This window comes from Hippopotamus amphibius, chromosome 4 (assembly GCF_030028045.1).
Source record: "Hippopotamus amphibius kiboko isolate mHipAmp2 chromosome 4, mHipAmp2.hap2, whole genome shotgun sequence".
Lineage (NCBI taxonomy): Eukaryota > Metazoa > Chordata > Mammalia > Artiodactyla > Hippopotamidae > Hippopotamus > Hippopotamus amphibius.
In genome coordinates this window covers 142,239,983-142,253,851 of record NC_080189.1, presented here as the reverse complement: position 1 = coordinate 142,253,851, position 13,869 = coordinate 142,239,983, and the positions used below count along the sequence as shown (strand labels likewise).

The window sequence follows — 13,869 nt, the reverse complement described above, 5'->3', positions numbered from 1 at the left end:
ATCAGAAGTATTAAAATGAGATTCAAGCCATGTGCAGTTAAAGCCCCAAGGCTCTCTGGAGGCTGCTGTTTATGCCATGGTTTAGGGGTAAAATATGACTTCAAAGGCATTGAGGGTGGAAAGCAAGCTATAAACAATACCACCTGCAAGGTTAGAGTTTTTATTTAGAAACATGCCCCTAAGTCAGGTGATGCATTTATTGGTTACTCTGGGCACAGATCAAGCTGCATAAAATTTTATGCCTCTCTCCCTACCTTTGTGTTTAAAAAAAAGGAGCTCATAGTTGGAAGACAGTTTTTGTAGCACGGTCCGGTGGGAACAGTTTACAGGGATGTCAGGCTTATTCTTCCCAACTGGCTTATTTCTAAGATACGGTTCTTGTTTTCTAATCGATCACATTGACAAAAAGGAAAAAAGACACACACCAGTGTTACAAAACCTTGTATTAATCATTTCCCTTCACTTTCAGTATAACGTTGATATGAAATATAGCCATGATTCTTAGTTACATGGGAGGAAATGAGTAATAAATACATTGTAGCAAGTTTAAACCACAAGGGTGTTTCACTGGTAACAACATTTGAAAACTGTACACTTGCAAAGAACAGCATCTTCAAACATTAGTATATCTGTATATCAGTAAAGCTTTTACATGTAACAAACATGCTATTTCCATATATGACAAATTTAAAAAATATGCATTGCTTGGCAACATGAACTAGGCAAAAATAGTTCTTTGTTCACTAACTTTATACAGGAAAACAGGACAAAAGGCATGCATGTACAATAGGGATGCCTGCACGGGGCATGCAACAAAAGAAAGCTTTTTAAAAGTCAGCTTACATTAGGCATCAGTACATGAGGGTTATATATTAATAAGGGAGGAAGTCTTCCGTTTGACATTATTAACATTCCTGTTTTCTTCCTATTCCTCCCAGAGGAATACACATTCACCTTTAAGGAAAGATAAAGGAATTACAAAAAAATAAAACTCACTTTGCAAATATCTCTGATGACTTGTAAAACAAAAAAATCAACATTAGTGTTATCACAGCCCCATGTGCAAATTATCCGCAGGGCCGTCCTGTAACAGGCACACCTGAGTGCCTTGGTTAGGCTGCTGCCCTGCACCTGAGCTGGGGCCACCTGCCCAAGATATCCCCAGAGGGCCAACGAGATGGGGGAGCTGCTTCTCCTCCTCTCGCTGCCCTTCTGATTTCATGCCTATGCCTTCAACCCAGCTCAGCCCCCAGCCCAGGCTCTCGGAGAGATCCTGGCTCCAAAGGGGGAATGCACATCTACAAACCTTGCACTGGAAGTAGCAACAAGAGGGGCAGAAGAACAGAAGACCCAGAGAAGGCTCCCATTCCATAAAAGGCAGCCAACGACACCTCAAAAGAAAAACCTTGTTTCCCTCAGTGTCTCTTCAAACGAATGGGAGAGGGGCCCAGCTATAGCTGCAATCCTGAGTACCAAAAAGGGACCATCAGTACACAGGACTGGAGAGCTTGGTGCAAAGAGCCACCCTCTCTCTGCAGGCAGACCCAGCAGCATCTACTTTGCTTGCTGGCCCTTGGTTAAAAAAGTGAAACTCAAAAAGTACGTGGAAAACAAAACAAAACATATCAGCAGCAATGTTTCATTTCTTGTACACAGTTCATGTGTGTCTTCCTACTGTTTCTGGTAAGAAACCACTATGAATAAAAAGCACCAATAAAACATCATACATGATAACAATATCATAGAATACCACTGTCCCTGGGACAATATAGAGATGTCAAATACACACTGTTTAAATCAGAACAAGGGGAGAAAAAAGAAACAAAACCCATGTAGTGAAATAGATTTTACTCTGAGATTTTTAATGTTTACTATTTACTTAATATAAAACAGTTGCATTTGGGGGGTCAATGGGTAAATACAAAAAAAGGCACTGCCGCTTTATTACTAAATATCCAACTTCACAGCCTTATGCATGCAACTGTTTGATTTTTTTTTTTTTATAAATAAAGTTCTTTTGCTTTAGGATTTTTAGATTGAGCTGTATACCTGCAGTCAACACAGGACTCAAAACAAGGTGGGGACAGGCTCCTAAAATTTATCAGAACACTCAACTTAAAAAAAAATTAAAACACGAAGAGCAAAACAACTAAGTAGATAAATCTATACACAGTCAATGAAAAATAAGCTTTTCTTTTAAAAAAAGAATTATGTTGTTATTAATAACAGACTTTATCATGGTTACCAGCCATAGCAAGTTAATAAGTAACATATCCAAAATAATCTCTAATAATCAGATAACCATTATTTCTATATTCAGTGAAGGAATAAATAGAAATTCAGATTTGCAAATACTTTGTTTTCTTCCTTTTAAAGGATTCATGCTAATGTGATTGTGTTCACAGTCTGTTTTCTCAACAACCCGAGTCGTTATGGATGTGTTTTGCAGCAGATCTGAATGCTTTTTCATTTCTCCACGAGATGTGTTATACCATTGTTTTTTCTTCCATTAACTTTCTTAGCATCCAAAAAACACCTTCTCAAACCCTCTGGTCTTGCCTTTGGCCTTCAACGTCATTGACCTGTTCTTCCCGGCTCACACATGATCGTCCATCCCAACACATTCCCCAAGCAACCCTAAGCTCACTTAGAAAAGAGGTGTGGAGGCTGAATGTTAATGGCACTTGGTTAGAAAAAATCAACTAAAAAATGCTGCCTCTTTCTGCACATGAATTTGCATCTTTAGAACACAGTCACCCAAGGAGAGCTCTTTTCTTTTAAATGCAATACAGGATGTTGTGGGTTCAAGCATTCTTTGCTTGCTAAAGGCTCTCTATGGTTAAGATGTTCCCACATTTTAGACCTTAAAAGAAATTTGCAAGCTTCACAACATCCAAGGCTGTGTTGGGTATACATTTTAAATCTTGAAGGTAGAAGAAAGCTGTTTGGATTTCATTAAGGCCTTTAAAATGTGTATTTATTTCATTAACTTATTTTTTAAAAACAACCCTAAGCAAATGCAGTGATTTTCATGGCCTGATTAACTTCGACTCTGACTTCGCTAAAAAACAAACCAAAAACACGGTACCAGACACCCATTCAATAAACAGGCCTCCTACCATCTCCCTGATCTCGCCTCTGGCTGAGCTGTCACATCATCATTTACACAACCCAATTTTCCAGCACGGAGTACAACTCCTCTTGAATTTCCTCTAATACCCTCCATTGCATCAAATTCCGAAACATAGTCTTTCTTGCCCTTAAGAAATAAAGCTATTACTTTGTGGTAGCATAGTTTGTTAATCTCTCACCACGTAAGGAGTAGTTTTGTCTCCCTTCTGTGTGGGTGGATAAATCAGCCGACAACATAGCAAATCCCTGACAGATGTGATGGAACCATCGTTTCCATCATGAAGTCGACCTTTCCCACATCTTCTTCCACTGCCCACCTGGGACTTCTCCCCACAACTCTCTGCCACTTGCTGACTGACCGTTTATACACTGTTGCTGGAGCCTGCTCTTCTTCTCCTTCTCCTCAGCAGTGAGTGAGCCAAGGGGCTGCAGCCCTCCGGCTCGGGTTCCTGCGAGCAACCCCCGCAAAAGTGGCCTTTTGAGTTTATTATCTGAGTATTGAGGTCTCTTGCTAGGAAAAAATATCCATCCTTGCCTTTTCTCCTCCAGTGGAACTTGTACCCACCTGTGTGTGTGTGTGTGGAGCGAGGCCAGGATTGATAGGATGAAAGCCCATGGCAGGGGGCAGAAAGAGGTTCTCCAGGTGAGAAGCAAATCCAGCACAGAAAGGGCAGCAGGATTCTTTCAGACTCTCTAGGCGACTGCGCGCAATCCCATAACCCGCCACACGGAGGCGCCCTCCCCAGTGCTCCGCCCACTCCAGTCACATCCTCAAGTCCACCTACACACTCCTCCCACCCACAGGTGGGAGGCACCACTCAGGCCTACGTGACCGCATCCGTATTCCCGAGAAGCAGAGCTCGGCAGCCATTTAAAAAGACAACCCTGCTGCTATTATAAAAATAGAGGAAAAAAATGAATCCGTATCAACAAATCCTTTACAAAAACCATAGTATGAAGAAAAGTTCTATGCCAACTCTTTACACATTATGTACCCTTTAAAATTGTTATGTAAACAATACACAAATCAAAGTTTATCTGAAATTTTGTTGGAGGGAATTTCTTCCTTCCTGCCCCCGTTGCCACGTGGACTTCTCCTGCGGCTGGATTTCAAGCAGGGGCCTCAGGGAATCCATTCAGGGGAGACATAAAAGAGAGCGGCGCCGTTGTGCTTTGGTCGCAGGCATCAGTGCCTTCCTCTGGGGCCTGACTCTGAAGGCAGGCTTCTGAAGGCTCCCAAGGGCTGGGGCTTCTGCCTCCCTCCCACGGCTCTCATCTCTTTCCAAGCGGTACTCTCCACCCCCCTGCCCCCCCCCCCATTTCCATCCAGGAAGCCACTTACATTCCCTCCACCCTCTCTCAGTCCTAAGTTTCCCTTAGAGACCCCTCCCTATGCCCCACACCAAGCCATCCCATGACAGAAACAAATGACAAAATAACCAATCCCAGGTCTACTGATATGTTTACAAGGACGACCTACGCTCTCACAAAATCAAAATGGGAGAGGGACCAGGGGAAAAAAAAGGCTGCAAAGTATCTTGGAGGATTCTGTGCAGCCCTGAAGATGGCTAACACTGGACCCGCAGCAGTCGATTTCACGGCCAGCGCAGTCACTCTCATCTTCAGCTTCTAGATTGTGGAGGTCCGGTCAACCCCGTCTGGGAGAAAAAGAAGGACACTATGGGCACAGGTTAGCAGAGCAATTCTGTTCCTGCCCACCAACTCCAGCGTCATGCGTGTTGGACCTCCCAGTCTGAGGACAGAAAAGGGTTAAATTCAACCGTCCATTCACTCCTTCTTCACACACCCACCAGTCAACATAGCTACTTCTGCCAGGAGCCATACTGAGCCTGGGAACCAAGATGAAAAGACCTAATCCTCACCCTCTAGTCCAAGTATGTATATCCTGGACAGGACACGGACATGTAAACTGACAATGACACATGAGGAATAGCTGCTATAATGGAGTATGTACAGACACAGCAGGAACATGGAGGAAGGAGTGTTTCAGTTGCCCTTGAAGTCAAGGATGGTTTCACTGAGAAAGAAAATGACTTTGTAGATGGTTCTGGTAGGAGAAGAAAGGAAGAAGCAGAGAGGATGGGGTTGGGGAGGGCATACAGCTCATGTGCAGGTCTGATGCTGGTCATCACACCCGTGGCCCTGAGGGCGGGTTGGAGGTTTAGGATGAAGGACAGGAGGCGTGGCAGGAGACACGGCAGCCAGCAGCTAGCTTCTGCAATACACATGCAGGTGGACCTGTCCTGTTCATGTCCCTTTATTTGGGAGCATCTCCCTTTCCCCCTGAGTCCCCGCTGAAAGACTGGGGATGAGGTGGTGGTGATTCTGGTCCCTGATCACAGCTGAGCAGACCAGGGGATGCATCTGACGCAACCTGATCTAGATTATCTGTCTCAAGAATCTGATCAGGGGCAGAGACACCAGAATGAGATTTTTTTTTTGGCATCTGGAACTGAAAGATCCAGTGGACATGGGAGAGTGCTGAGGCCACCTAGCATATGCCATGTCTGTGCTATGGAGAATCGGTGAAGCTGGGCTAGAGAGAAAGTGGGGGATATGCCTGTCAGGAGAGGCTACGAGTGAGCCAGACCACAGAGATGGCTGCCCGACCCCTTTCACATGGGACTATGGGAGAGTCCCCAGAATCAGACCATAAGGGTCTTGTATATCATGAACAGGAGCTCGGACATAGGTGATTGGGGATTTATAAGTGGTAGAGTAACCAGATTTGACTTCAGAATGGTTTCTCTGGCATGGCTGGTGGCAGGAGGACCAGTTAGCAGGTCCCTACAATGGTCTATGCCAGAGTTTCTCCTGTGAGCAGAGAGAGGCATGGATTAGTCGTAGCAGGCAGAAATGACTATGTTCAGTGACCACTAAATGAAGGCCAGAATGGAATGCAGGATGCCTCCCTGGTTTCGCTGATGTCCACGTCAGTAGATGTGTCTTGGTCTAAACCTCTGCATCACAAGGCCTGTCTAGCAGAGGTGCATTTAGATGCAGTGGGCAGAGCTCAGGTGTGAGAGGGGTGTGGCTGAGAGTTCCAGGGAAAGCTGGAGGGCCTAAGTGATACAGAGGAGCACTGAACCCATGCATGGGTCCCTGGCCTCCTCATGGGTGCTGCCAGGCTGGCATCTTGCCAGCAGGGACTTGAAGGAAAAATGTTTCTGTTATTCATATTTTTAATGACATCAGTGTAGGTCCACATAAGAAATAGCACCCTGTTTCTGGGTTTGCCCCTAAGGTAATATTTTGCAAAACAATAGTATAATATTACCACCAAGATAGTGACGTTGATGGAATCTACCCATCTTACAGGTTTCCCCAGTTTTACTTGTACTCATGTGTGTGGGTGTGTAAAATTCTATATGATTTTTTGAGAGATTTTTAAAGAAGGGAAGCAAATGGCCCCTGAGAGCATCTGTGGTTTCAGATGATCAGTCCTAGAGGCCCCAGATGTAAACTAATCACCTTTCCCTGCCTTCTGTGCATGTCAACCTTAAGTCTCTGGAGTGGTGGCTCTGCAGTGGCAACTGGCTATGGGAGAACAGTGAATGTGTGTATGTGCACACGTTGTGTGTGGGTGGGAGTGTAGAGGCCACTCCCTTGCCTGTAGAAAATCTCAACGAACCCAGCCCCAAGTTGCATTTTCACAGAATTCTAACCCTATACCTCATCCTCTAAGGGTGATGGTCGAAATTCATCTGCAGAGACATAACCAATAGGTTAGGTCCAGACTCACCATTTACAGTTGTATGAGCAGTGCAATGCACAACTCAGAGCGGCACCACTGACATGCAACCATCATAGGTTTTATAATTATTACGGCAAATTTCAAATGAAAGGCAGAACAACGTCTTGAGAAAGTGGAGCCTTTTCCGATTTGCACGAATGCTCCGTATTGGCTGTAAGTGGGGTTTTAAGTCCCAAGAATTGAGGAGAGAAGGTGAGGAAGAATGACAGGGAGTCAGGTGAAGCACGAACCCCAGGACATCTGAGGGTGGACTGAGCACTGCTCTTTCTGGTTTGATTCACTGTGGACTCTATTCTGCTGGGTGGAGCCTTGCTCTTGTGGCCGTGGGCATTCCTGCCCGTATAACCCCTCTGCAGGAGGAAGAGAACGGCCAGGCCTGGCCCTGAGTCTTCCTGACCACCTGCGGCCACCAGTCAGGAGCAAGCCCAACAGAGCCAAACGAAAGCCTTAGATAAAGACTCACAAACCAAGATGGCAGAGGCAACCCACCCCCTGGGCTTCCTCACCGGTTCTGTCAAAGGGTCCTGGGGAAGGAAAAGAAGAGACGGATCGGGAAGGCCAGAGAAAAGTAGCTCAGACGGACAGCGAGAGGGCAGCCATTATTGGAGGAGACGGAGAGAGAAGAGATGCCAGCACAGAAGGATGGGCCCCAAGGCTCGGGGCCCAGGGATCAGCCACATTAGAACGGCCATCCTGGGATTTGGTGTCCTAGGGACTTGGATACCTCACCCCCTCTTTTCTTAAGATGCAAGCAGAGGAACATCTTTTACTACTCTGCTTTCCTCTCCCTAGTCATTCATCTAGGGAGAGGAAAGATGTAAGATGACTTCATTCATTGGCAGAAATTCTTTCCCCAGCAAGGTCATCTCCCTTGGCACCTGGCAGGGGTCAGCCAGCAGAAAGATGCTGTCACAGTGGGAGGGCACACTGCTGCCACACCCAACTGGGCCACCCTGAACCTAATTTGCATTCTTTGCTCAGGACAGTGCTTAGGAGGCTTCCCACCAGAGAGGATTCTTGAGAAAAAACACGGCAATAAAAAGGTTTAGGAGATTAACAAGATGAAAACATTAGCAAAAATAAAAAAGCAGTTCACAGACGTTTCCTGCAAAAATAGAAGACCAGGCTAAAAAATGAAGTCTTTTCAATGAAAACCTCCCTTTAATAAAGAGCATTTGGCATTCTTGCTATTAATGAGGATGCTGTTAGTACTTAGCAGTTTGATAAGAGCTTCCAACACACCAACTGAGCTCTATCAAACGCTGGGGAAAGGTGAATTCTCCTTGCTGACCCCCACAGGCAACGCAGGACCGAGCGGAGTCTGCCCCAAGCCAGCCCCTGTCAGGTGTCAGGTGGGAGGGCACCTGGGCTGCCTGCAGAGGTCTGAGCTTGGCCTGAAGGCTCAGGTCTGGAGGCCTTCCCTTGAGGACAAAATTGAGATATAATTTGCACACCACAAATGTCACCCTTTTAAAGCGTACAATTCAGTGGTTTTGAGTGTATTCACAAGAGTTGTGCAACCATCACCATCATCTAATTCCAGACTATTTTTGTCACACCCCAAGAGAAATCTGGCACCATGAGCAGTCACTCTCCATTCCCACCTCCCTCCAAACCCTGGCAACTGATCTACTTTCTGTCTCTGTAGGTTTGCCTATGCTGGATGTGTCACATAAAGGGAATTGTATGCTGCGTGGCCTTTTGTGCCTGGCTTTTCCACCTATTAGCATAATGCTTTCACGGTTCAGCTATGTAACAGTACTTCATTCCTTTTCAAGGCTGAATGACATTCCCCTGTGTGGCTATAGTGCACCTTGTCCATCTATATTAATCTGCTGATGGACCTTTGGGTGGTTTCCCATTACTCCTCAGGGGCTGTCAGGGTGCTCACCCAATCTCCTTGGTTACCTGGGGAAGAGGAGCTGGTGGCGCTTCTCCCAGAGGTACCAGGAGTGAACCAATGATGCTGCAAAGCTTCTAGGATATGAACTGAATGGCCAAGAGGGAGAGCAGTGTTTGCAAATGGGGTTCCCTGGACCTCAGCCTGGGGGGTGGGGGGGAGGTCACAGAGGAAGGTGTGCACGTCACCATCTGTCTGGTCGGCAGCCCTGGGAGGCCTGCAGCTAGCTCCCTTTTGGTACTGAGCGGAGGCTTTCTCTGGGCTATGGAGAGCCTCGTGTGGGTGAGGTCAGGTGGGTGCAGTCCCAGCCTGTACTCTGCTCCACACAGAGCATTTATCTTTCTCATATTTGGTTTCAGGATAAGACTGTGTTTGCAGAGACTAAAAGTCTAAACATCCCTGGTCAGGAGGACAAAGCTCTCTGGAGCAGTGGCTGACAAGAGCCTTTCTCCGCACTGCTGCAGGCTCGCCCCAAACGGTGGCTCTACGTGTGCCCATCTCTGGGGTGGGTGAGCGCGTCCAGACTGGAGAGGGCTGTTGGGAAGGGTCACAGGAGGCCTCTCTCGATCTCCATGACTCACAGCCTCCCCGGAGGTTGGCAGGAAGGGGCGGACATCTCTCCTCTGCCTGCCAAACTTCCCCAGGGCTGGCAGTGAGTCCAGGCCAGAGAAAGACACCCGTTTAGTATCAGGAGGGCACTGAAGGCCTCCCAGGGCTGTTGTGACAATGTAGGGCTGCAAGCCAAACACACAGTGGGATGACCCAGCCACTTCTGGGAGCTCCTCCCTGGGTCGCAGCCCCCCACACCATGGGTGCATCCAACTAGACCGTCCCTGTCACACGGCGAAGGATGCCTCGGACTGCTTGGGGCTCTGGGCGTCGTGGAAGCCATTTGGAACAGGGAGAAATGAAAACAAGCAGGGATTTTGGTTTCAGAAATTCTATTTTTAGAGCAAGTTGGGATATGCTTGGACCAGACTGGGGGATCTAGTGCCGAGAAGGAAAGAATCCAATGCTGTGGGGGGGTGTTTCCACTAAAAGCCACGTCTTGTGCTCCTGACTCCTCCAGCGCCCGCATTTGGCTAGGACAACTGCTGGGGTGGGACTCTGGGGGGTGGAGCCTCTGGGGAAAGAGGGACAGCCTCGGCCTCCAGGGCCCTGAGTCACTGCCCAGGGGAGGAGGCGGAGCAGGGTGCTGGGGGCCGCTACGCATGGCGTGTGTGCTGTGTGTGGCGTGGCGTGGCCTGACAAGGGTCCAACAGCACCCCGCAGCCACTCTCCCTCCCTGTCCCCTGCCTCCCCCACCTTGTGCCCTTCCAGCTGTGGGTGGCAGATGGCCAGGCATTCTACCAGGTGTGCAGTGCCATCGGGGAGGACACACTCACCTCCCAGGGCGTGCTCGGTCATGCTGAGGCACAAGGACTCCAGCCTGTTGTTGATGTCAGGTTCAGTCACGGGAAGCTGGAATTCTGCAGGGGACAAAGGGTTACGTTGGTGACAGGGGCTCTAAGAACAAGGAGGAAATATACCCGGTGCCGCTGGCCCCACCTGCCAGGGTGAGGGTCTGGTGTGCCTCCCTGGGAGGACTGGGGGTAGGGGGAGTGTTGGGACCAACAGGGCCGGGGCGGAGGGTGAGTCGTACTCGGGTTCAACCAACCTCTGAGTCTGTTAGATACACTGAGTCCATTGTGGCTGGAAGAAAACTGGTGACTAAAAATAGCTGTCATAGTCACAGTCTGCCAGGCCTCTGCTCAGACCCCTCCAATGGCTTCCCATCGGAATAAAAGCCAACCTCTTGCCACAGCCTGCAAGGCCCCACAGACCTGGCCCCTGTTACTTCTCTGTCCTTGTACAGCAACCCCTTCCTTCACTTCCTACCAGGCCCTCTTCTACCCCAGGGCCTTTGCACTGCTCTTCCCTCTGCCCAGAATGCTGGTCCCTGGACACTTCCATGCCTTATTCTCTGCCTGCTGTCACGTCTCTGACTCTACTGTCTCCTTGGAAAAGACTTTCTGTTCATTGTATGTGAACAGAACTCTTCCACTCCATCCCTTTTCTCTGCTTTTCCTTTGTAGCCGTCACCAGCACCTGTGCCTAGAACCAGGCCTGGTGCATTTCTGCTTCATTACAAGGAGCAGGAAAGGGAAACCACAGCCTGGAGAGAGTCTCTTCTGAGTCCAAGACCCTGCTGGGTGTCCAGTTCTCAAGTGGGGCTCCTAGAGGCCAAGTGACTTGTCAAGGATAGCGGCTGACACGGCTCTGGGACAGGAACCCACATGGGTCTGACTCCAGAGCAGGTGCTCGCTGCATGCTGCACGCCTGCCGGAGCCTGCCAACACTCTCCACCTCCAAGCACTGAGAAGCACGGGCTGAGATGTCTGCTCTGTGGCTCCCCGCTACCCAGGATGATACTGTGCATTCTAACCTCAAAGGCCCTCTATTGTCTGGACCTTCCCTCTCTCTCCAGGCTCCAGTTTCTCCTCCTCTGATGAGGAGGCAGCCCCGGAACCTCCTCTGTCCTGCTGGGGCTCACCATCAGGACCTCCCCCGTCCTCCTCATCCTGCGGAGCTCTTGAAGATCCTCGACTAGTTTGGAAGCGCCTTGCAGACAGCAATGATGCTCTCAGATTTCTCTGCCTCTCCCATGATACCCAGCCACGGCCTTCTGCACGCCCATACATGTCTATGGAGTGATGAAAAAGATGGAGCACGAAACAGAAGGAAACTGACAGCTCCTGTGAAACTGGGACAAAATTGTGAAATCCTATGGGGGAGGGCAGAAAAAAATCAGCAGTGGGATATGCCTGGGAAGTCTCAGCGTTGCCACTGCCTTGCTGTGTGACCCTAGGAAGCTGTTCCCTTCTTTGGGACTTAGCTCTTCTCTCCGTAAAGTGGGGAAAGGATCCTGTGGCCCACAGTGCAGGCCATTTCCTGGCTCCTTCACACCTCCACTAGGGGGCGCTTGGGGCCAGAGCGGGGAGGGAATTAAAAATGAGGTTGGTGGTTTGGTGGGAAAGGAAGTTGAAACCAACGGCGAAACCAAAGTATTTGTTTCCCTCCATGAGCTATGCATTTCGGTCCTCCCTGCAATCTGTGTTTCCCATTACCAGCTAATTCAGAGGCAGATGTCGTTTCCATTATTTAAAATTCTCAAAGAGAAGATAGGCAAAATGGATCAATATGAAGAACACTGGGGAGCAGACAGGGTTCTTTCTGACACAGGTTCCAGCATCGATGGGTCTGAAAGACAACTGTGCCAATTCATGAGCAGACAGAGGACGACTGGGCTTGCAGGGGAGCTGGGAGCCAGGGAGAACGGATCTCTCCCCACCCCCCACCCCCCGTCCCCTCCTCAGAGTAGGGTCGGGGCAATTAGACAATCCAGAGGGAAGAGTATTTTAGTATTTCCATCCATTCATGTGAAAATCATATGCATGCAAAAATTAGCAGCCTTCACGGTGTGAAATCTATAAAATGGAAACACGATTTTATATATAGCCAGTTAGCAAATAAAAAAAAAAAAAGAAACCCTCAGCAATTACAGCCATCCATATGCTCATTGTAAAATTTAGTTTACTCTCTAGCACTCCCCTTTAAACAAACACTGTGGAGAGCTTTGGATAAATAAAGATGCTCGACATTTGGAGAGAAATGTTTCAGCTGCAGGATTTCTTGCCAACACACAGCAAAATGCCATTTTCCAAGCCTGGGATTGCGTGTTCCAAAAAGGGGGGCTGAGACATGTGGGGCTCTCTGCTCCAGAATCTCCAAACCCCAGTGGCTGCTCTTTTAGCTTGAAAATTGGCGTGCTCGCTTTTTATCCTCCAGCTCTTCCCTCCAGTGCACGGGGCTGTCATGACCCCCAGCCACTCTCAGAGAAGCTCTGAAAAATTTTAAGTCTTGGGAGAAGCCCATATGTTCACGCTCCAGAGTTTCCTAATACTGTGACTTTTTAACTGAGTATTTGATAAAAACAGATTCGTGGCATCTCCCCACACACATGAGCCAGAGGGAGGCCAGTCGCGTGAAAAGCAGCTTCCATCTCAGGCTGGAAGCTCTCAGCCATGTGTGGTTCGGTGGGCAGAGCTCTCAAAGCCCCGGCTAAGCATTTGGGCAGTTCCAGCCTACAGGCCCACACGAACTACAGGCCAACTCTTGTCCTGACTCCTGCTCCCCCTGGGAGCTCATCATGTTTATTCTGGGCCCCTAGCTGTAACAGACCAGGCAGATGTGGTTTTGAGTCTTCAGGAGGGCAAAAAGGATAGACTCTGAGCCTTCTGTGCTGTTGCCCAAGCAGGCCTGTTTCCTTAGCTCAGGTGGCATCTCTGTGTATGAGGGATTCTTCAGCTCCCCATCAGATCATTCCAGTGTTTAGCATGTATTTGAGGATTCCCAGTTCTAAGATGCCCAAAGTCTAGGCTGACATGGGGCTTCTGAATTGTGCCTTTCCAGAGGTCCCACAAGAACAGGGACTGCTGTTCAGACCCAGGCTCAAGAGGATTCTGGAAGGAAGCAGCGCCCATCCCTAATGAGGTGCTGCTGCAGGGTCCACCTGGGGGGGCCCCACATGGCTTTTCCTTGGCAGAAGCAGCTACTGCAGCTGAGTCTTATGGCTGTGGCACCTCAGGTGCCCTTCTGCTGCCCTCTCCAAGTCCCTGAGGCTGAGGTAGAGAGGTCAATTTCTTTAGGACTTTAGAATAAGAAACAGGTCGGGCATTCTAGGAAAAACCTCCAGAATCCCACTTTGCCAACGATGGCTGCGGCCACTCTGCTGAGTAACCAGGAGGGCTTTGAGTCTGGTTAAGTGAGAAGCAGGGTTGCTGGAAGGCGAGAAATCAGGAAAGTCAAGTTGCTGAGGAAGGGACGGGGGTGGAGAAGTGGGAGCCGCACGGCTGTGATGAGAAAGATAGGAAGATAAAGGCAAGATGGGAACCAAGAGGAAAGGGGCGAATGGCGTCTAAAGGAAGAGAGATCAGTGTGGGCAGGGAAATGCAGCCAGCGTGGCCACGCAGAGCTGGTGGTGGTGGGCGGGCGGGCGGCAGAGGAGCAGGGGTACCCGGTC

General features: G+C 48.8%; 1 protein-coding gene across 5 annotated transcripts in view; it reads right to left on the bottom strand.

Annotated features, from left to right (window-relative positions):
* Window positions 1-426: 426 nt before the first annotated feature.
* Window positions 427-13,869, bottom strand: part of SAMD4A (sterile alpha motif domain containing 4A) — a 210,630-nt gene continuing 197,187 nt past the window's right edge. For 3 of the 5 annotated variants that reach the window (XM_057731924.1, XM_057731927.1, XM_057731925.1), the window contains 2 exons: window positions 10,193-10,276; window positions 4,448-4,810 (listed from right to left, as the gene is read on the bottom strand). In XM_057731924.1, the coding sequence (XP_057587907.1) occupies window positions 4,755-4,810; window positions 10,193-10,276 (140 nt within the window). In that variant the 3' untranslated portion in view covers window positions 4,448-4,754. Of the gene's footprint in view, window positions 4,811-10,192; window positions 10,277-13,869 lie in introns of all 5 variants that reach the window. The other 2 variants (XM_057731926.1, XM_057731928.1) reach the window with 2 other exon arrangements.